The sequence below is a fragment of the Equus caballus genome, chromosome 12 (genome assembly GCF_041296265.1).
Source record: "Equus caballus isolate H_3958 breed thoroughbred chromosome 12, TB-T2T, whole genome shotgun sequence".
NCBI lineage: Eukaryota > Metazoa > Chordata > Mammalia > Perissodactyla > Equidae > Equus > Equus caballus.
In genome coordinates this window covers 2,108,205-2,128,969 of record NC_091695.1, presented here as the reverse complement: position 1 = coordinate 2,128,969, position 20,765 = coordinate 2,108,205, and the positions used below count along the sequence as shown (strand labels likewise).

The following is a 20,765-nucleotide window of genomic DNA, read 5'->3' as shown; positions in this document are numbered from 1 at the left end:
TAAGTGTATCAAGCACATTCCATCATTTGTACCTGATGAAATCTTTGTCACAACTCACACCACAATCAACTGCTGGGGTCGGCTAGTATTTGCTGAGACCCCATACCCCATTCAAATTCATGATTACCTTTATGCCTTGGTTAGGGTCTTGTGTTCTGATGTAATTTTAGAAGCAAAATTAAGAAAGGGAGAGAAGAAAGAGAAGCAAAGTTAAGAAACTTCAGAAGGAAAGTTAAGAAATTAGAAGGAAGTCCCCAAGCCATTTTTTTTTTTTTTGATGCTTCTATGAGGCTGAGCAGAGCCTTGAGATGTCTCAAGCACTTTAATACAATAAGCCTTAACTGACATCAATTCTATTTCTGGCTTTAAATACAAGATTTCCATGCTAAAGATACAGAAAAAGACCTGCCAGTACCTTATTCTGCTGGGCACAGAGGAGGCGCTCATTAAATGTATGGTACAAGAGAATCAATCGGCACGCACCAGCCTTTCCCTACAGAGAGGCACACTGGCTTCTAAAAGGCAAAGCAGAGATTGGATGCGTTGATTCCTGGGGACTTTTCATAGATCTTGTCTCCAAATTTGAACTTATAGGGTCAAGACCAGAGCAAAAGGAAAAGGCAAATATTTGTGAGTGGTTGGTGTATCATGTTGAAATTCTAGATTCATTCATAAAAGGATGTTTTTGGTGAACAAGCGTATACTGGTAGGCAGTGCTGTCACGGAACACGAGGTCTGTTTTCTTGCCACAGCTGGAATCTGGCCCCCCCGAGTTTTGTGAATATCTGGGCAATGGGAAAGGGGGTCCACTCCCTAAATAGGGATGAAGAATATGGACTTGCTTTGTCGTATTCAATATAATTGATCTGACCAGAGGGCACAGAAAACATGGTATTGCTTGTGTGCCCTGAAGAGCTGCTTTTCCTAAAAATGCCTCCACGTTATCCTGACATTCTCCCTCATATCTCCATCATCAGGTCCATTTCTTGTAGACTTTCTGGACCTGGTCGTCTCAGCTCCCTTACAGCAAGTATGATCTTAGTGTGCCAATCAGGGGAGAAAAAGATAGAACTTTATTTGCTTTGAGTCAACTTAAATCCAACTCTACTCCCATAAGTCAGGCTCATGAGAAGCTGAGTCTCAGTCATTGGGGCCTCCTCTGTGCACCAGGGTTGTGCAAAGCCCCTGGCTTTACACAGACAGCTCCTAATCATCAGGGAGAATCCTCGGGCGGTGGGTCTGGGTCCACACTGCTGAGCTCGGGGAAGCCCATTGTCTCAGAACATGTGACTCCTTTAGGTGAAACAGCTCTGCTGGCGTGGGCTGGCCTGAGCCTGAGAGTGTCCGAGGAGGCTGCGGGCACTCTGATGAGACCCAGCCCGTCTAGTTGGCCCGCCAATCATCCTCCCCAAGATCTCCCAAGAGTGCTGGAAGGCGCACAGGGCTCGATGACCAGGGCTGAGACAGTCACCTCTCCGGGGTCTTGTCCTCTCCCAGGAGTGCGCCCCGAGGGAGGCATGAGGGTCCTGATGCCCAGGGCTGAGGAAACAGTACAGCTGTCTTAGGTTAGTTTCTCCCCAAGCCAAGCATTTGGGTCCAATTGATTTATTCAAAGAAGTGCTCCCAGGATCAACCAGTAAGGGAGCTGGGGAAGCAAGAGAGGAAAGAGGAAGAAGCCAAGCAAGAGAGATTTCAGCTGAACCCCCAGGCTCAGCCCGATGCCGTGGGGTGCTGGGGAGTGTGAGTGACACCTTGAGGAACAGGAGTTGGGCTTTTGTACTTCCACACCCATCAGTCATTGGCTGCAGGCAACCCTGCCTGGGGTGGATTGGAGGGAAAAACTAGGCATTTTTCAGCTCTTCATATGGGCAAGATGGTGCCCATGCCCAAGGGCAGCCCTCGGAAGGTGGCAGGTGCCAGTTCTCAGCAGCAAATCACACATATGGAGGTTGAGCTGGGAAAAGGATGTGAGGGGCCCTGAGTGGGGCACCAATAGCGTTCCCTACCAGAGCCTTCACAAAGCCATTGCGGCACCTTCTGTAAAGTGTTGTCACAACCACTTCACACTGTTGCCCCGAGCAAAAGGAAGACAAGGGGAGAGAAGGCATTTCGTTAAATGTTTATCTGAAACAATTTCCCCGAGCAGTGCACCCGCTGTTGTTTTTGTCCACGAGATAGCATGTAAGAGCACGCTGAACTCCATGTGTTTGTGTCCCCAGGCTGAGTCCCCAAAGCAGCAGGGCACTGTGCTATTTATTATTAATCATGGAATATTTTACTTAGCAAAGCAGGAGCTTGATGCTCCTGTAGGCCAGACATGCAGATGTTTTAAGTTCTCGTTTGGCTTTGTGTGGAAACATCCATCCCACCGAGGAGAAACGAAACCCAAAGTCCTCAGAAAATCAAACAGAAGAGAATCACCAGTCTGTTCAATATGGAGACACAAAGCTTTCTAAAAAGAGAACGCCTAGGGGAACGAAAAGAGGCAGTTTTGAAATCTAACCCTGGGAAGATGCTCTGATGAGATGCAGATGGTCTATGAGCCCAACAGGTAGATGTCTAAACCGGGAGAGAAGTCACAGGTGGGGGGTGTCTTAGGATTCGCTTCAAAAGCATCCTAGGAGAGTGTACAGCTTCGGAAAGTACAGGAAATAAATGAAAAGGAAGAGAGAACAATGCCCAGTGGATGTTTGATATAGGAATACAATTTTAAGGCTTCATTGTGCAGGATTAAAAGATGAATGTACAAAGAAGATGGTTGGTACCCAGAATTCTGAATCAACACCCTGGATTCAGGTCTGGAAGCCCATCGAGTGTAGACATTACCAAGAGGCCAGCAAATAGAGTGGAATGTTGCTTTATACTCAAATAGGCCTGGTAATGGCCTTTACATTTCTCTGTGGGTTGTTCTTTAGGCGTATGAATTTGGAGAATTGGTTTTTAAAGACAGTCGGGTGCTTTGTAAATAAAGGCAAACAAGGAAAAAAGAGATTTATGTTATTTAAATTACTCCTCAAACCAGCTCAGCCAGAAAAGTGTTGTTATCCCATTTTACAGATGAGAAAATCAAAGCTTGGAGAGATTAAGTGATTTTCCCCGGCCTTAGTTCATTAAGTGGTAGAATGAATAAATTTCACCTTTTATCCTTTCCACCTGCCAGCAAGTATTGGTTGAACACCTGCTGTGTGCTTATTCTGGACACTGGGGAACTAAATGATTATTTGAACATATATCTATGTGATCCTGGAGGCTATTATTTCTCTATCAGAGTCTAGGGACTAAACTCATTTAAATCTGAGTTCGTGGAAAGTTGGATTACTCTATGATTATGCAATCATAATCTGATGTCTTTCATCAGTTTTGGAAATTTTTCAGCTATTATCTCTCTACATTTTGTTTTTGCTCCATCCTCTCTCTCTTCTCCTTCTGGGATGTCAATTACATGTATCCCCAAAATCCTTTATATTTTCCTGTACCTTTTTCACCTTTTTGTGTCTTGGGCTTCATTCTGAATTTTTTCTAAGTTATCTTTCAGTTTATTAATACTCTTCAACTGTGTCTGATTTGCTGTTAAACTCATCTGCTGAGTTTTAAATTTCTGTCATTGTAACTTTTCAGGTTTAGATTTCTCCTTTGGTTATTTTTTAAGATTTCCAGTTTTCTACTGAAGTTCTCAATTTTGTCTTTTATTTCCTTGAACACATTCAGGATAGTTATTTTTAAGTAGTGTCAGACAACGACATTATCTGAATCCTTTATAAATCTGCTTCTACTGTCTGTATTTCTCTTGTATTTTAGCCAAATAGTCTTGTCTTCCTTTGGACCCTAACGTGGAAGCATCTGTCAGCTCTATCCTGGTGACATTTCATGAGCAATAACTTAAAACCAAATAGCAGTTCTCCGTTCTAAGATCTCATCAAATTGAAGGTGCACCACTGATTTAATTATAGCTTTTCCGGGGGTTGGGAGTAAAGAAATACTACATGAAAAGCACATGTGACATGATTTCAGACATATCACGTTATAAAAGAGTCCGCACCTAAGAATTACAGAACTATGGCAGAATTCCTCAGCCTGGGGCTGACTTGTTTGTATTTCCTGAGTCAGTTTCTCTTAAGTCTTCTTTGAAAGCCTCCTCAGTGAGAGAGACACAGGACCCGAGTTGTCCTAAGGTTTGTAACCTCCAAGGGCTCAAGAACTCTCCAAAGTCTCTGCTAGTTAAACCCACATTAAATGTAATGGAAATAGGATGCGTGAGATCCTGCACAAAGGAAGTCATGGGGTGGAGCCCAGGGGAGAAAATCCCAACTTTGTCTCAGGCTTACGGGAGAAATGATTTCTTGTCCTCTGCTGAGGCTGATGTGGATAGAGTAGAGTTGGTCTTCTTTCAGTGTTCCAGGATCGGTCTTAAGCAACAGCTCATCTTTCTCGGCCATGCGATCTAGCAGGCAAAACTCAAAATGAATGAGGAGCTACACCAGCCTTAAACAAGTCTTAGCGCTTCCATAGGCTAACAGGCCACAGACTCAAGTCCCTTCTGGGGCCAGGCAGGTGGTGGGGGCTGTGGCCAGGTGAAGAACGTGGCCCCCATCTAAGCAGAGAGCCACTTCTCAACACAGTTGATTGTTGTCCTGTGGGAATACGGGCCCAGGGTTTCCAGATCTGAATTTTGTCAGATGCCAGTAATACAGATTTTTATGAGTACACTTCTGATTTTTACGTTGGCAACTGATTTCATTTTCTAAAACTTGGCAGGTACAACACACCATGCTTTTGAGATGATTGCAGTCTGTGGCCCCCTGTCGTTTGCTTCTGCATGTTCAAAATCGAATGAGTCTGTACTGTAAGAGGGTAGCCCCCTCACTGAGGCAACATGGAATGCCTCTCTGCCTTTCCCCCTCACGTCCTAGAGGCATTCCTGGAAATACGAGCGCTGGGGCTTTCTGAATCCACCAGAAGCTTCAAAAAGTGCATTGTCTTCCCTCTGTCATCTCAGTATTTTTAAATGGCTCACTCAGTGAGGTCCCTTTTTGGCACTTAAAATGAGGTTTTGGAATCACTCACCAGGGACATTGCTCATATCACAAAGCCCAGAAGCACACAGTATCATTGAGATCATCTGCCACCTGGTCTGTGGGCAATCTTAGACTAGACAAACCAGTAACTAGGCTAATATTAGCATCCTTGCCAAATTGCACATAGGAAAATTATTGATTTTTAGTTCTCAAATATTTTAGAGGTGTAATCTGAATGGAGGTTCTTTTCTTGCCTGGAGGCGAGCAAGTAAAGTGCTTAAAAGGTAATCGGGACAGTTATGGGAAGAACAGCGTGTCAAATGCAAAATTGCGTTTCCTGGGGACTGTTTTATAGGGATGAGGCTGTGTCTTAGAAGAAATGGTTAAAAAGAGACTAGGAAGACTGATAGAGTGATCGGTACCCAAACTCAGCAATTAAAGGTTGAATTCTTCAGGGGACTTACTCTGTGTCCTTAGGCAAGTAATATTGAGTATTGTGCCATAATCCATTTGAGAAAAATATGTTATCTACTTGACCGAATATTTCCAGGGTATATCTAATATCCTGCTGAGTGCTCAGAACAGCTAGCGGTGCTGTTTCTGCTTTAGGTAATTCTCCAACGTGAGTCGGAGAATAGAAATACCCTTATGATGAATATTGGTAAGTGTTTAGATGGAAAGTTAGGATTGGAGATCAAGGGAAATTGGTTGTATCTGTGAATTATATTGTCTTCTAGTATTTTTAGCTGTAACTTTCAACACGCTGATTGTCCTGAAGATGAAATATAAAGTCTACTTCATTTCACACATGCACTCTTGCTTCTAGTCAGGTCCACTTTCTGGGTACAACACAAATGGCAAATTGTCTAGTTTAATTGCCCAAGCTTTAGGGAACGAAGGAGATAATACAACACTGAAGAGAAATAACCCTTGTGTACTGATGATAAAACCTAGGTGAAATGTTTATCTTGTCCAGGCCTGTCCAGCTCCCACTGGCTGAGAAAGAAACGAACATGATCACAGGAGAGCCAGTTGTGATGTCAAGTTTATTTATATGTAGAATGAATACTTCTCAATTTAAGAATCAATCGTTAAAACAAGGGGAAGACATGTCTAATACATGCATTTTCTGTTAGGAGTTTTCTCTCGGTAGTTCCTCTGAGTATCATTGTTATCAGGCTGCATTTTTAATTCAATGAAACATGAAAAGATTCTATTCTAAATTGGAATGCTTCAGACTTTTACTGGTTCTCCTTGTCTTTTCTTTTCTCTTTTAGTACTTCAAGAAGGGAACTGCACAGACCCTGGGGGCCCAGTCAATGGGTACAGGAAAATAACAGGAGGCCCTGGGCTGATCAATGAGCGCTATGCAAAAATCGGCACTGTTGTGTCCTTCTTTTGTAACAACTCATATGTTCTCAGTGGCAATGAGAAGAGAACTTGCCAGCAGAATGGAGAGTGGTCGGGGAAACAGCCCATTTGCATAAAAGGTAACTTGCAAATATTCCTGAAATCTATAGAAATGGATGGAGTTGTTGGACTTTTTGGGAGCTCTCATACATGTTTTTGGGCCCGTGGAAAAATATCTCTCTCTCTCTTAAGTTCTCATTGGAATCATATATTACTCTTGGGTTGGAAACCATCCATAAGAACGTTTGCTTCTTTTTTGGACCTGCTTATCCTGATCACAACATCTTGACGTGGTTAAGAGGAGTGATGTCGTTATCAGAGCAGCTTAGGAAAAATGGCAGGGCTGAGTTTTATATGTGTAAACCCAAGGACAGAATTGACGCAATTAATACGCATTTATATAGCTTCATTTATCTACTCTCTATGCAATGTTAAGTTAGGGCAGGAAATAAAAGAACAAAACAGACACATCATCCCAGCCAGCCTATGTGGGGGGAGGTTTGTGTTGTTAAGATGTCTAAAAACATCTTTCAAAGACAGTAAGCCATTGAACGTTCAAGGCAGAGTTACAGGAACTGAGAAGTAGTGTACATTCAAGAAAGGAGTGATCAGTATCGCCCGAAATAGGGGCAATTGCATGAAGCAAGTAGGGTTGGAGCCAGTAGGAGAGGCCGGGAAGGATTTGTAGAGACGAAGAGGAATTGGGATGATATTCCAGTCGGAAGACAAAGGAGAAGAAAAGAGGTGTAGTCAGAAGTCAGAGAATCACGTAAACTCGAAGTGAGGCAATCTGGGGATCTGGGAGGTAACTTTAGAAAGATGGTTTGAGACCAGGAGAAAAAGGCGTGTTGTAGAGAGAAGTTTGGACCTTCCGCCTTGGCGGCGGGGCTGTGTAGTTTCTCACTAGTTGCTCCAGGTCAACAGTCTCTCTGTTTGAGGTCACAATTATCTGGCTGTTTCCTGGGAAGAAAAGCATATCCTTGGCCTAGATTATCTAGATAATTGCCTCAATCCTCCACTTTCCCTCCTGGGTGTTTGTCAACAACCCAAATCATGGGAAAAGGAATGAAAGAGAATGGTTTATGAAAGGAATGAATCACTTTAGACTTTAGCCAGAAGCGACCTCCATCCCCACCAGCACAGACTCTGATTCTTGGCTTCATTAAGTATGGAAACGGTGTTACCTATGTCCTTGGAGATTTTTGTCAACTCTTCTCTTACAAATTAATACAACCAATGTTCCCTAGGTTGCTAATTAGATGAATGTTGGCTGCTTGATTGGGAAAGTGCGATGGGGAGGGTTCCTTTTCACTTGTGAAGAAAGAAGGACTTGAGCAAGATCAAACTGGGCTTTGAGTTGCCATCAAGTGATCGTTCGGGGCCTTTGTTGCAGAGAGGACATGGTGCAATCCAAGACCTAGGACGGTTGACACTGCTGTCTGGTTTCAAATGAGAACCTCGTAACTCCCTATGTTGGGCTGTATTTTAGAACCTTCGCTTTGACTCATTTTGATCAAGTTCACTCATATTTATGTGAATAGATAATCCCAGTCTATTAACTGCCGTTGTTCCAAATCGCCCAGGTGGAGCGGCTTTTCAGAGGTGTTTGTTCTCCTTGGGCTCTTCAGCGGGTGCTGTCAATTTAGGCGAGAGGCAGCATGCTTTTTTGCTGAGGGAGCTGTCCAAGCTCGGCTGACATTTCTCACCTGAGAGAGCCTGGCGAATGTACACCTGGTATCCAGAAAGGGTGGTCAGGTATGAATCTGAATGGAAGGATGCAAAGACGGAATAAGATTATGCAGCATCGTCTCTTTTCTTCTAGCCTGTCGAGAACCAAAGGTCTCGGACCTGGTGAGACGGCGAGTTCTTCCGATGCAGGTGCAGTCCAGGTGAGGCTGAAACACCTGAACTCTGCTTTAAAGGCAAACGCTCCCCTCCTACCCCCTTTCCCTCCTTGTGTTTGGCCAAAGGCAGCCTGGGGTTTCTTCGGGACACTGTGCTGCTGGCCAGGAAAGAACAGGGCTAGTTAGGTGGAGGCTTATTAGCCAGCTGCCTGTAGCCAAGAGGTAGCAACTCTTGGAAGAAGTACAGATGTCACTGGATCGTGGGAAAGTAGGTGTTTGGCAGAAAGCAAGACTTTATGATGATGTCTGAGGAACTGGATTTTAATACTTGAATCTTCCTGAAATCACTACCTATTTATTATGGCAGGCTCTAGGGAGGTGGCATTCCTACCCAAAGCAGCCAGCGATGGCTCAGGAAGGTGTTCGTGGTAGCACCCAACAAGAGGAGGCAGGCTGGTGGGGCCCAGGAACTAGAGATAAATGACCAGCGCTCGTGAAGGATGTGAGCCCTCCGGGACACCCAGTCTTTCTCCTAGAAACACATAGATGGGGACCACCTGGTGGGGAGAGAAGAGGCCCATTTCTCCTTTTCCTCCTCCTATTTTGTAGGAATAGTGTTCTCATCTCATCTCCTACCGTTCTCTTCCTCACTCTCCACTCCACCTACACGGACCACCTGGCTTTTCCTCTCTCCCTTCAAGCACGATTCTGCTTCACTGTAAGGAACCTGCTTCCCCTGGATTTCAATAAGGCTCAATACTTCGCTTCCTTCAGTTCTCTGCTCAGTTTTTACCTGGCAGAGAGACCTTCCCTGACTGTCTTTTGAAAATACCACTCCTCCTCCCCCTCCCCCGACCACTCAGCTGACTTCTGTCCCCAGTTCTCTTTGGCCTTTGCAGGGATCTCCAGGTTTCACCTTAGCATCCCTTTCCACCTGTGGCCTTACGTATGTTTTTCTTGTTTATTTGTTCGATTTCTATCTCCTCCCTGCACACCAAAAAGACCCCATGAAACCTGAAAGTTACAAGTGCAAGAGCACTTCTGTTCTGTCCTAGCTGGAGTTCTAGTGCCTAGAGCGGGGTCTGCCACAGAGCGGCGCCTGAAAAAACGCAGTGAGCAGGTGGGCTGCGTTGCCAAACAAGACCTCAAGACCTGGTGTTGCCTCTTTAGTGCTGGGTGTTCTGGGGCAAGTTCCTGACGTGCTGAGGTTTGGGTTTCCTCTTTTGAGAAATAAGGATGATCATAATGGCCTCTGTCTCTCGGGATCAGTGTGAGGAGGATTCAGTGCGGCGCTAACAGCTAGCGTTTATCGTGTGCTGTGTGCCAGTTGCACTTCTGACTGCTTTCCGTGTATTAGCTCATTTAATCCCCACTACAACGTCTGAGGTGGGTATTATTAGTGTTTTGTTGTGAGTGCCGTCGAGTGGATTCTGACTCCTAGCCACCCTGTGTGCCGCAGAGCGGAACCCTGCTCAGACTTTCTGCGCCCTGCTCTCACCTTCAGCGCTCTATCAGACAAGGCTCCACGGCTCTTCACAGGGTTTTCATGGCCAGTTTTTTCGGAAGTGAGTGGGCAGGTGCTCCTTCCTAGTCTGTTGATTTGGAAGCTCTTCTGAAACCTGTCCACCATGGGGGACCCTGCTGGTATGTGAAATCCCAGTGTCACAGCTTTCAGCATCACAGCAACACGCAGCCACCACAGTATGACACCTGACAGACCTGTGGTGTGGGTCCCTGACCGGGAAATGAACCCAGGCGGCTGTGGTGAGAGCACTGAATCTTAACCACGAGATCATCAATTATTATTATAACCATTTATAGGTTTTATTACTGTTTTTATTACAGATGGCTAAACTGAGGCTCAGAGAAGTCAAGTAACTTGCCCAAGGTCACCTTGCTAGAAGAAGTGGCAAAGCCAGGATGCAAATCCAGGGTCTTCAGGGTCTGAAATTTTCAAGGTCTGCCCCCTTATGCACTGAGCTTTAGCTAAGCCTTACTTAAAGACCTTAGCAGAACACCTTGCACGCATAAACACCCGTCAGTAGCTATTGTTTTGAGAGATAGTAACAATGCGTCTTAGTGACTAGAATTGACCTGAACCAAGTAACCTGAAACGTTTTCAAATCCAGCTATTCGGCAATCTCTCACCTGCCTCTGGCTATCCCATTTCTCTCTTTTCCTCTCCAGGCAGGGCGTGTCCCGGGGGCAGGGGCAGTGGGATCTACGTTCTGCCCCTTTTCTGGTCTCCATGCTTTACTTGGGCTGGACTCTCCACTGAGCAGGGCAGGCCTGTGCTTCCCAAGGAGACGTCTGGGAGGCGAGGCCCTGAGCTGCTAAAAAAGATCACCAGGCTGGGCATTTTTAAAGCAAGTGTCAGGGGAGCTTAGGTGCCAGGTGTCTCATGTAGATGAGAAAGCAAGCCTAAAACTTGGTTTTAAGGATCTTTCTGGAAGACAGGCTGCTGGAATAGGGCTGTGTCTATCTCCAGCAGCCAGGCTCACCCAGGAACGCCCAAAGGCAGTGTCGGCCTTCAACACACAAAAGATGAGCTTGTTTACAAGTTCAGAAGCTCCCGGAACTGCAGACCTGGTTCTAAACACGAGCTAATGATTTGTTGAGTGAAATCAGCGTGGATGGAATGTTTGCTCTGAGCAAGGCTCTGTGCAGACACATGAAATAGATTTCTTAAGATGACGTTAAATTGGCATGGTGGAGACCCCAGCGGGGAGTTGTGACTGCTAAGCCCTGCTTGGGTACCATCCTGGCTTCCTGTGTGCCCTGTGCACTCCCTCTTCCCTCTCTGGGCTTCCTTTCTCCACAATAAACAGGGATGAAAACGTTCATTCCTAAAGGAATCCTAACTGTTCAGTTAGCGGTCGTTATGCACGGATGGAAAATGAGCACCAGCAGTCCAGTGTGCGCACATCTCCTCCAAGAATCCTGGAGGGTCTCTGGGGTTTCAGCTTCAGGGCTCAGTTAAGAGGCCTTTCCCGTTTGCACACAGTGCTCCACATTTCTCCCGATCAATGTGCCTGAAAGAAGGCTCTGTTCTCTGAGGTGTACTAATTACATCCGCTAACTGCTGAATCAAGCTGCTGTATCAACACAGTTTAGTTCGAGTCAATTCCTAATATTGCCCCATTATGATAATGGTTGGAGAAAAAAATACACCTGGATTTCTCTCATTCAAATTAGCTTCCTTTCCTGTTTAATTTCACAATTAATTTTGTGTGTTTGCATGTAGAATCTTTGGATAGCAGCTATTATGCCAGATATTATCCTCTTTGGCTAAAATCCGAGGCAGTTGGAGGCATGCCAGAAATGGAAATGGAGGAACACAATGAAGGTTGAAGTGTGCAGAGGATTTGCTCAGTGGTAGGGGGGAGGTGTGTATGTGTGTGACACAGAGAGAGAGAGAGAGGGAGGGAATGGGGGCTGGAGAAAGAGAGAGAAACAGAGAATGAGAGAGCTACGTTTTTGTTCTGTAACCAATGTCTCCCTGGGGATTGGCGAGGATGCTGAAGGGGCCACAGTGACTTTTTTCTCGCCCTCTCCCTCTCTGGCCCCGTGTGCCCTGGTGCAGGGAGACACCGTTACACCAGCTGTATTCGTCAGCCTTCAGCAAGCAGAAACTGCAGGCTGCCCCCACGAAGAAGCCAGCCCTTCCCTTTGGAGACCTGCCCGCTGGGTACCAACATCTGCACACCCAGCTCCAGTACGAGTGCATCTCGCCCTTCTACCGCCGCCTGGGCAGCAGCCGGAGGACGTGTCTGAGGACCGGGAAGTGGAGTGGGCGTGCCCCGTCCTGCATCCCTAGTGAGTAAAGGCTTGTCCTTGGGCTGGAGCGCCTTACATCTTCCATGGCTGCTCGTGAAAAGCCATTAACCTTGTTGAAGACTTTGGGAAACGCTCCTTGTCCAAACGAATGGTCTTCCAGTACTTTCCCTCGCTTGGTGATGTCTGAAATTCCCCAGTTAGATCTTCCTTCCTTTGGCTTAAACTTAGTACCCAGGAGAAATTAACTCATTAAATCTTAGATGAATTTTTTGGGAAGGGGGCATCCTTTTTGTGGATAATCCTATCATATTTACTTGGAGAAAAGAGAGAGAGCAGTCATTAAACACAAAGTGGGCAAGGAGGTAAAGGTTCAGAGGGCTTCTGCTTATGTGATCTTGCTTACCCTGCCCAAGGCCCAGTTTTCATGCTCACCATCCAGTGGGATTAAATAGGTAATTGTTATTAAGTAGGTATGAGGTATTGATTACCCATAAGATTATGATGATGATTACTGAGATCATATGTGGAAGTATCCGGAATAGGGTCTTGCACATACTGAGATATGTTGCCCATCCTTTTTGTCAAATGATATCAGTTATGGCTTGATTCACTGTGGTCATGTTTATAATAATAGTCGTGACCTTCTAAGTCTACCTGTTAAATATATCTTCTCATCCAGTCTCCTCAAGAACCCTATGAGATAATTGTGATTGCTGTACCCATTTTGCAGGCAAGAAGACTGAGATTCTAAGAGATTAGGTAGCTTGCCCAAAGTCCTATTGATAGGAAGTGCCTGGGATTGGAAGCCTCCAATCTTAGCCCTAGACTTTATAGTCAACCATGTCACAGTGGTTGATTAATCTTTAAAAGAAAAGAAAAACAGGCTAGATGCTTACTGGTCATCACCCATGGGGCTCACCCTTCCAGATTTGTGCTTTCTTGCTTGAGTCACTCATCTTCCCCTTTGGATGGGAAGGTCTGAGTTGATCTTACTGACCTGGTGCTTTCTTCGTAGTCTGTGGGAAAACTGAGAACATCACTGCTCCAAAGACCCAGGGGCTGCGCTGGCCGTGGCAGGCGGCCATCTACAGGAGGGCCAGCGGGGTACACGGTGGCAGCCTGCAGAAGGATGCATGGTTCCTGGTCTGCAGCGGTGCCCTGGTGAACGAACGCACTGTGGTGGTGGCTGCCCACTGTGTAACTGACCTGGGGAAGGTCACTGTGATCAAGACAGGAGACCTCAACGTCGTCCTGGGGAAATTCTACCGGGATGATGACCGAGATGAGAAGACCATCCAGAGCTTGCGGGTGAGAGAGGCTGCAACCTGGAAAGTGGGTGCCTGGCTCAGCAGACTCCCAGCACCAGGGGGGCGGTGGCTGTGTCAGTCCTGTGACGTTGGCACTTTAGGACACAGCTCAGAGCCTGGCGTGTAGCAGGCGCCCAGTATTTCATATTGACAGATACCCGAAAGACTATGGAGTCTTTTTTCCCCTTTAATATTTTTTTAAAAGATAGTAACAAATATCATCATTTCGGTCATCAAAAGTTCATTACCTGTTATGTTTAGGGCATTGTACTATTTGGGCTTTGAGGACATAGAGAGGTTTTTTTCCAAGGTACTCCTAATCAGTTTATAATATTCTTCTCTGTTTCCCAGTCTGTCTCCCTCCCTCTCTTCCATCCACCCATCCATCTATCCTTCCATCCATCTGTCCATTCTATGATCCATCGATTTGATCCATCCATCCAACCATCCATCCACCCACCCACCCACCCATCCATCCATCCATCCACCCACCCATCCACCCATCCACCCATCCATCCATCTGTTGTTGAATGGCATACTCCCACAGTATGCCATTCACTGGGAATATATACAGAACTGAGTAAGGCATGATTTTTCCCCTGCAGAGTCCAAGCCTAGTGGAAGAGACAGACCAGTATATTGCGATTAATTTGACACAAGGGAAACCCTGAGGAGATGTGTCCAAATGTAGTTGAAATAATAGAAACTGTACATAAAGATGTCACAATGTATCATGGACATAAGCTCCTCGAGGCCTCCATCAAAGAGAATGGTCAGCAGGATAGGGACAATCAGGGAAGAGTTTGTGGAAGAGTCTTGTGGAACATTCTGGGTGTAGTTCTATCTTCCTGGCTTGAAGGTAAATGAAATGTTTACAGTGAACCAGAGGTCGCAAACCGGTAGCCTGTAGAGGTTTGTGTTTTGATGGTGCCAACATTTATTTTTTAATCAGTTACTTACCAACATTTAAAAATCAGGAGGTTTCCGATAAAGATCTGGAGTGTGTTCTCTGACAAAGTTGGAATGCTGGCCCCATTTCTGCGTGGCAGTGGTCAGCTGGAGCAAAGTGGCTGCTGCTCACTTTAGATGGGATGTGCACGCTCATTCTCTGCAGCCTTATCTGTCCACTCCACATATTTAACACTGCCTGCCAGGCTCAATAGACATTTCAGTTTGCAACCCTGGAAAGAGCAATTGCTTTGTATGATCTCTTAAGTAAAGTATCTTCAAATGATTGCAACTGTCTCCTTGACATTTTTCCCGATGATTTAGCCCTGGGGCTTGCCTGTTCTTGTTCACCAAGGAGTTGGCTCTCACCATCGCTGTCTCTTCCTTGCATTTGTAGATTTCTGCAATCATTCTCCATCCCAACTACGACCCCATCCTGCTGGACGCTGACATCGCCGTCCTGAAGCTCCTGGACAAGGCTCGCATCAGCACTCGCGTCCAGCCCATCTGCCTCGCGGCCCCTCGGGACCTAAGCACCTCCTTCCAGGAGTCCCGCATCACTGTGGCCGGCTGGAACGTCCTGGTAGATGTGAGGAGCCCTGGCTTCAAGAACGACACGCTGCGCTCGGGGGTGGTCAGGGTGGTGGACTCGCTGCTGTGCGAGGAGCAGCATGAAGAGCGCGGCATCCCGGTGAGTGTCACAGACAACATGTTCTGTGCCAGCCGGGACCCCACCGCTCCTTCCGACATCTGCACGGCAGAGACGGGGGGCATCTCGGCTGTGTCCTTCCCGGGACGGGCGTCTCCTGAGCCACGCTGGCATCTGGTGGGGCTGGTTAGCTGGAGCTATGACAAAACATGCAGTCACAGCCTCTACACGGCCTTCACCAAAGTGCTGCCTTTTAAAGACTGGATCGAGAGAAACATGAAATGAGCCTCAGGCCCACTGAGAAGTACCCAGCCGCACCTGTGTGGCACGAGGCACAGTGGACCTGAAGGGCGATCCTGTCCATGAACTTGGCTGGGCCAAGGTTGTGATTTCAGGGACTAAGCTCAGTGGAGGACGAAGGGAGCTCACTCCTTGGTGGGCCACTGCCCCCCTGACTGCTCGGACCATTTGGAAGACACCAGAGCTGTTAGCAAGAACTGACTTTCTTCAAAAAAGACGATAATGAATAGCAAGGAAAATGTTCCCATTCAACCAACCTGGTGGCCTCCCCAACCCCTTCAGTGACGGGAATGTCATGGTCAGCTCTGATCGAGAGAGGGTGGACCAGGACATCTGGGCCTCTTGAGCTCTCTTCCAAGGCTCCAGCCAGACCCAGTTCCAAGGTGCTGCCTGCAGGCCAGCCCAGGGCAGTGGAGCTTGGGTGTGGCGTCGGCTTTTCTGTACGTTGTCACACCGCGTGGTCCTTTTCCTTCCCAATTCCCTATACACATTTTAATAAATCGAGGATTGGCTTCTCTCCTACAGAACAAAGGTGCTACGGCTCTGATTCCTGCACGCTGCTTCTCTGAGCTACGTGTGTCAGGGCCAATGACTTGGTGACAGCCCCTTAAAATAGATCCTAAAGTTACGGTTCCCAAGTAATGCATATGGCAAAGCCATGCCGTCTTTCCAGTGCTTGGAGTTTGCTGGGTCATAGACTGGAGGATGAGGGACATGGTGCCATCAGATAAGGCACAGAGGACAATACCAGGGGTTAGATGATTTCTGGGGTCCCCTCTGGTTCTCTTGTTCTAGATCTAACACAAAACCCTGCTTTGAATCTCCATCAATCTTTTGACATATTTTCATAGCATATGAATTGGAATCACTTATTTACTTATACTAGATTGAAATATGGCAAGAAACTGTAGCTTCAGTGTTTTCTATAATTTATGTGATTTGCCTTTCAAGCCCCACCCCCAGCTCCCACTGGATAGTGGAGGAAACGATGAATTGAATCCAATCCAATCCTTGGAGCCATCTTTTCAGTAACTATCTCTTTTTGGGGGGACTCATTCCTTTATCCTTTCTCCAGTTTCCTCCTCTCCAAGATGGTACCGTGGAAGCTTGTGCAACTTCAAGCACTGGGGCCCAGTAGGACTCTGAGTTCCTGCAGGTTCTTGGGTGTGTGTGGTGGGCGTTCTGCTGACACTGACTTTGGGTGCTGGGGTCTGTAACTACTGTAACTTGTGCTGTGTTCTCTCTGCTTCCCTGGGTCCTCCCTGCCAATGTGGCCCCACCTCAGCTCTGGCTGGCACTGGTGCTCCTGAGATGTGGGGGTGACTTCTCTTTGACCCTGGTTTGGGTCACTCAGCCTCATTGCCACAATGGTGTCCTTCTCTGGCAGCTACCCAGCCAGACTCTCAGTGACCTCCCATCCACCCCCGGGGTCTTGTGGAAACTTCTCCATCTTTTCTGTATCTCAAGAGGGCTGAGAGCCCAGGGTTGGTACAGGGCACCCTGGGAGACATTCGTTCCCTATAGACTGAAACAGGAACTTTACTCTTCCTCAGGCTGTCAGAGAACTTTGACCTCAAAGACTTTAGCCCCAAGACAGGAGGTCAGGACACATTTGTCTCCCAACCTGTCTCGCCATCTCTGTGTCTTTACACAATTCCCTGAGCCAGAAGAGAATTTCTGGTACTTTTTCTTTTCATCAGGCTTTCTTGGAGCTTTCTATGACTCACATCCTGCTCCTTTCGGCCACCCCCCGCATCCCCGTGGTTTAATCTAAGAGCAAGGCAGTGGTTATCAACTTCTGAGTTACTCTCAACGCTTACTGGGTTAAAACAAAACATGCGCATTCCCTCCTGGTTTCAGTGGGTCAGGAACCGGGGAGCTAAAGCTGACGTGAGGTCGCTGTCGTCTGAGACCCCCACTGGGGCTGGAGCACTGGATTTGACAACGATGATCAGGTCGCTCAAAAGTTTTTCTTTCTTTTTTTAAGCCTAGAAAGCTTGGAGCTTGAAAGGTGTAGCAGAAGTCCCATCAAAGAGATCTGAATTCAAATCCTGTCTTTCAACTTCTTTCCTAAGTGATCTTGGGCGAGTCAGCTGCCCTCTCTACCTCAGTTCCATCAGCTGCTAGGTTGATATAATGAAGCCTGTCTTTTGTGGGAGCTGCGACAGTTCAGCGAGATAGTGTGTGAAGCAGTGATGATAGTGCTCGGCACATAGTTGGGGGCTGCGGGACCTGGAGGGGCAGGGCTGTCCGGTGGGCACGGGTCCACACAGCCTCCGCACCTGCCTCTGTGGGCGCATCTCACACGGGGGCCCACGCTCACATTCTCCATTCTCTAGCTCTGGCCTGGCCCCTCACCTGGGCCATGATGTTCACTGCTTTCTTGACATTCTCTTTACTGCTTAGTGTCATTTTTCATCCTTGCCTCGCCGTTCAGATTTGGTTCACATTTATGTCATCCCAGCCAAGACTCTGATCCCCTCAGAAGCTGAGTCTGGCCCCAAATCCTGGTAATGGCACCTCGGGGCGCTTGGTTAATAGCCAAATGGTCATGTACCGCCCCCCCCTCCCCAATCTTCTTACCCCAGCACTGCTCTCGTGAGCTGCAAGAACTCAATCACAGTAATGTAAGAATCTAGGTCAGGACAAGAGAGTCAGACATGAGCCTGTCCCTTGGCCATATCTGGTGCTGCAGGAATGTCATCCATCTCCCTTCATAACATGGCCCCTTGCATCGTAGGATAGAACTCCAAGAATGAGAGATCTCCTGTCACCTGGGAATCTGGAGTGTATTTCAGTCGGAGTTTTTTCAGAGAATCAGAACTTCTAAGAGTCATATAGAATCAGAGATTGTAATGACCATATACAGTTGTGGGCACTGGGGGAGAGGTCTGTACAAGCCTGTTGCCTTTGTGTCTGGTATTGGACCTGAAATCAACTGGGCTGGCAGTAGGGAAGGAAAGCTGGATGTGAAGTTGGCAGAGCAAGGACAAACTGCAACACATGAGGGCAAAAGGAAACTCATGTTTGTCTCTTGCTGTCCACAACCTCAATGGTGTGAGTGACCTGCAGGAGAAGCTGGCACCCTTTGCATGTAGCTGCACAGACACCTGGTCCAGGACACTCAGAGAAGCTGGAAGAGGATTTCCAGCAGGTGCCAGAGGAGCTGTGGGCCTGGGTGCTATCTCACCCCGCCAAGGGAGCTGGTAGGTCAGTGACGTTGTGTGTGAACTGCTCCAGTGTCTGACGTGCTATACTGACGGTCAGAACATGGAGACAGCTCTCGCTTCATTCGCCTCTTCAAATCTCTTCTAAGTTTCTCTTGCGCCCAGTTTAACCCAGAACCATACAAAGATCCCTTTGTATCTTGCCTATGAACAGACAAATGCAAGGTCACTACGCAAAGCACAGAGGTACCAAATATCCCCCTCCTGCTGCTGCTTTCCCACTTACGGCTTTAGGCGTGATCTGTTCTTCCTTCCTTCTAGACAAGATGGAGATGGACGATTATAGAATTCTCTCCTGCTTGAGATGCTTCCTGGCAGCGTCCAATCCAGAACAAAGCCCTACTTCCTTGAAATCTCCTCCAAATCACCTAACATAAGCCCAAACCCTATAATTTCTTTCTAAGACTCTCTTGATGAGACATTGATGTACATTTTCCTTCACTTCAAAGAGCAATAAATTCAACATGTTCAACTACAAGTGTGTTTCTGCTGGGCTTTTGTTGGAAGTCATTAAAAAAATATATATATACACACATGTATATGTATATATGTATGTGTATATATATACACACACATACATACATATGTGTATATAAGTAAGAATCTTGTCTAAATCATATAGACCTTACGTCAATTTTATGTACCTATGCTTAAAAGATTAAGCATGGAGGGGGCTGCCATGGAGAAGGGCCAGTTATTTCCCAACATGAACCCTTTAGTACAATGACAGGTCAGGTTGCCAGACAAGGAAAGCCCGGTCAAGGGGATGCCAACTGGTGGTGGATCTCAAATGCTAAAATTAGTAATTTGGTTTCTTATTGCCCATTTGCAAATATCAAGCTCATTTTGATGTTTCCAAGAGAGTGGAAGGATAGAAGTGGAATTCTAGAAAGCCCCATCAGGCTGGCTGTGCTAGACAGAGGCAGTGGTGAGAAGACCCAGCCTGAGCTCAGGTTCTAGCTCTGTTATCCACCTGCTGTGACCTTGAGTATGACACTCAATCTCTACCTGGACTTGCCTTGTCTGTAAATGGGAGTGAAATGACATGAGGATTCAGTGGGATAATGTTAACATGAGCTAAGTATCTAGAACAGTGTCTGACCCACTACACTCTACAAATATTGGCTGCTATTATGCTGGCGGTTGTTTTGTTGTTTTCTTCAGGAGGAAGACATTGGAGATCAAGAACCCAGTTACGAGAACCCTCATGAGGGGTGGAGAGAGGAAGGGAGGTTTTAGCGTTGAGGTCCGAGCATGTGGAAATAAGTTTCGCAATCTGTGGAGTGAGGTAAATAACAGGAAAGGGTGGGCAGAAGCAAATGGGGCCATGGGTGAGAAGAACCAAGAACCAAGAGCAAGGAGCAAGGGGATTGTGTAAGTGGGAGCTCACTGGATGAGTTTCTGAGACAGAGTGCCAGGGCTTCCAGTGAGTTTTTACACACTTCCCTATCTGCCGGTGTGTGTGTCGGGGGAGAGAGTACAGAACAGGCTGGTCTTATTAAAAGGACCAGGCTCAGTGGACAACTAGGAAATTGATAGCCATCTCACCCCCTTTTTTGCAGCATAATATCCATTGTCCTCAGGAGTTATTGGGATGGGATTTGAATATGAATCTTTACAGTTCTTTAGGATTGAGGAATTTTCATGCTGTTAGAATTCATCGCCTACTCAAAACTTAATGGGCCTTTCACATTTACCTCCTATATCACAATATTAGTCGATAAAATCTCTTCCCTCCTGAATTCAATCAAGAATTGTGAGCTTATTGATTTTCCTACCTGTCATTCATTCATCAACAAAAATTTATTGAGTGCCAAGGACTGAAACACGAAAGGGGTACAAAATAGGCTTGGTGCTTACGCTTAGTCATATCATCCCAGAAATACATGCATCATTAGAAATCGTGAGAAGTACTAGGAAGGAGAATGCAGGGTGCTGTAAAACTGTATCACAGGGGTAACTGGGTTAATCTGGAGGTGATGGGGTCAAAGGTTTGCCTCCCTGAGGAAGTGATGTCTGAGTCGAGAAAGAGTTGAGTTCCAGGTGGAGAGTGCGAAGTGGGGAAGAGCATTTCAGACAGATGAGCATGTGCAAAGGTGTTGGGAAGGAGGGCTCTTGGCATATTTGAGGAACTTCTGGAAAACCATAAGGCTGCAGGGGAAAGGCTGCGGAGGAGAGAGCTGTGATGTGAGGCTGGAAATGGTGTCCCATGGTGTCCGGCCACCTGGGGAGCTGGGAGAGTTAGATGAGAAGGCACTGTCAGGACCACACTGCGTATATCAAATCCA

General features: G+C 46.7%; 1 protein-coding gene across 4 annotated transcripts in view; it reads left to right on the top strand.

Annotated features, from left to right (window-relative positions):
* PAMR1 (peptidase domain containing associated with muscle regeneration 1) overlaps positions 1 to 18,955 on the top strand; it is a 159,453-nt gene extending 140,498 nt beyond the window's left edge. For all 4 annotated transcript variants that reach the window (XM_070229290.1, XM_070229291.1, XM_023653871.2 and 1 more), the window contains 5 exons: positions 6,293 to 6,505; positions 8,248 to 8,314; positions 11,853 to 12,085; positions 13,062 to 13,354; positions 14,699 to 18,955. In XM_070229290.1, coding sequence (XP_070085391.1) covers positions 6,293 to 6,505; positions 8,248 to 8,314; positions 11,853 to 12,085; positions 13,062 to 13,354; positions 14,699 to 15,235 — 1,343 coding nt within the window. In that variant the 3' untranslated portion in view covers positions 15,236 to 18,955. The remainder of the gene's footprint in view (positions 1 to 6,292; positions 6,506 to 8,247; positions 8,315 to 11,852; positions 12,086 to 13,061; positions 13,355 to 14,698) is intronic.
* Positions 18,956 to 20,765: the final 1,810 nt, after the last annotated feature.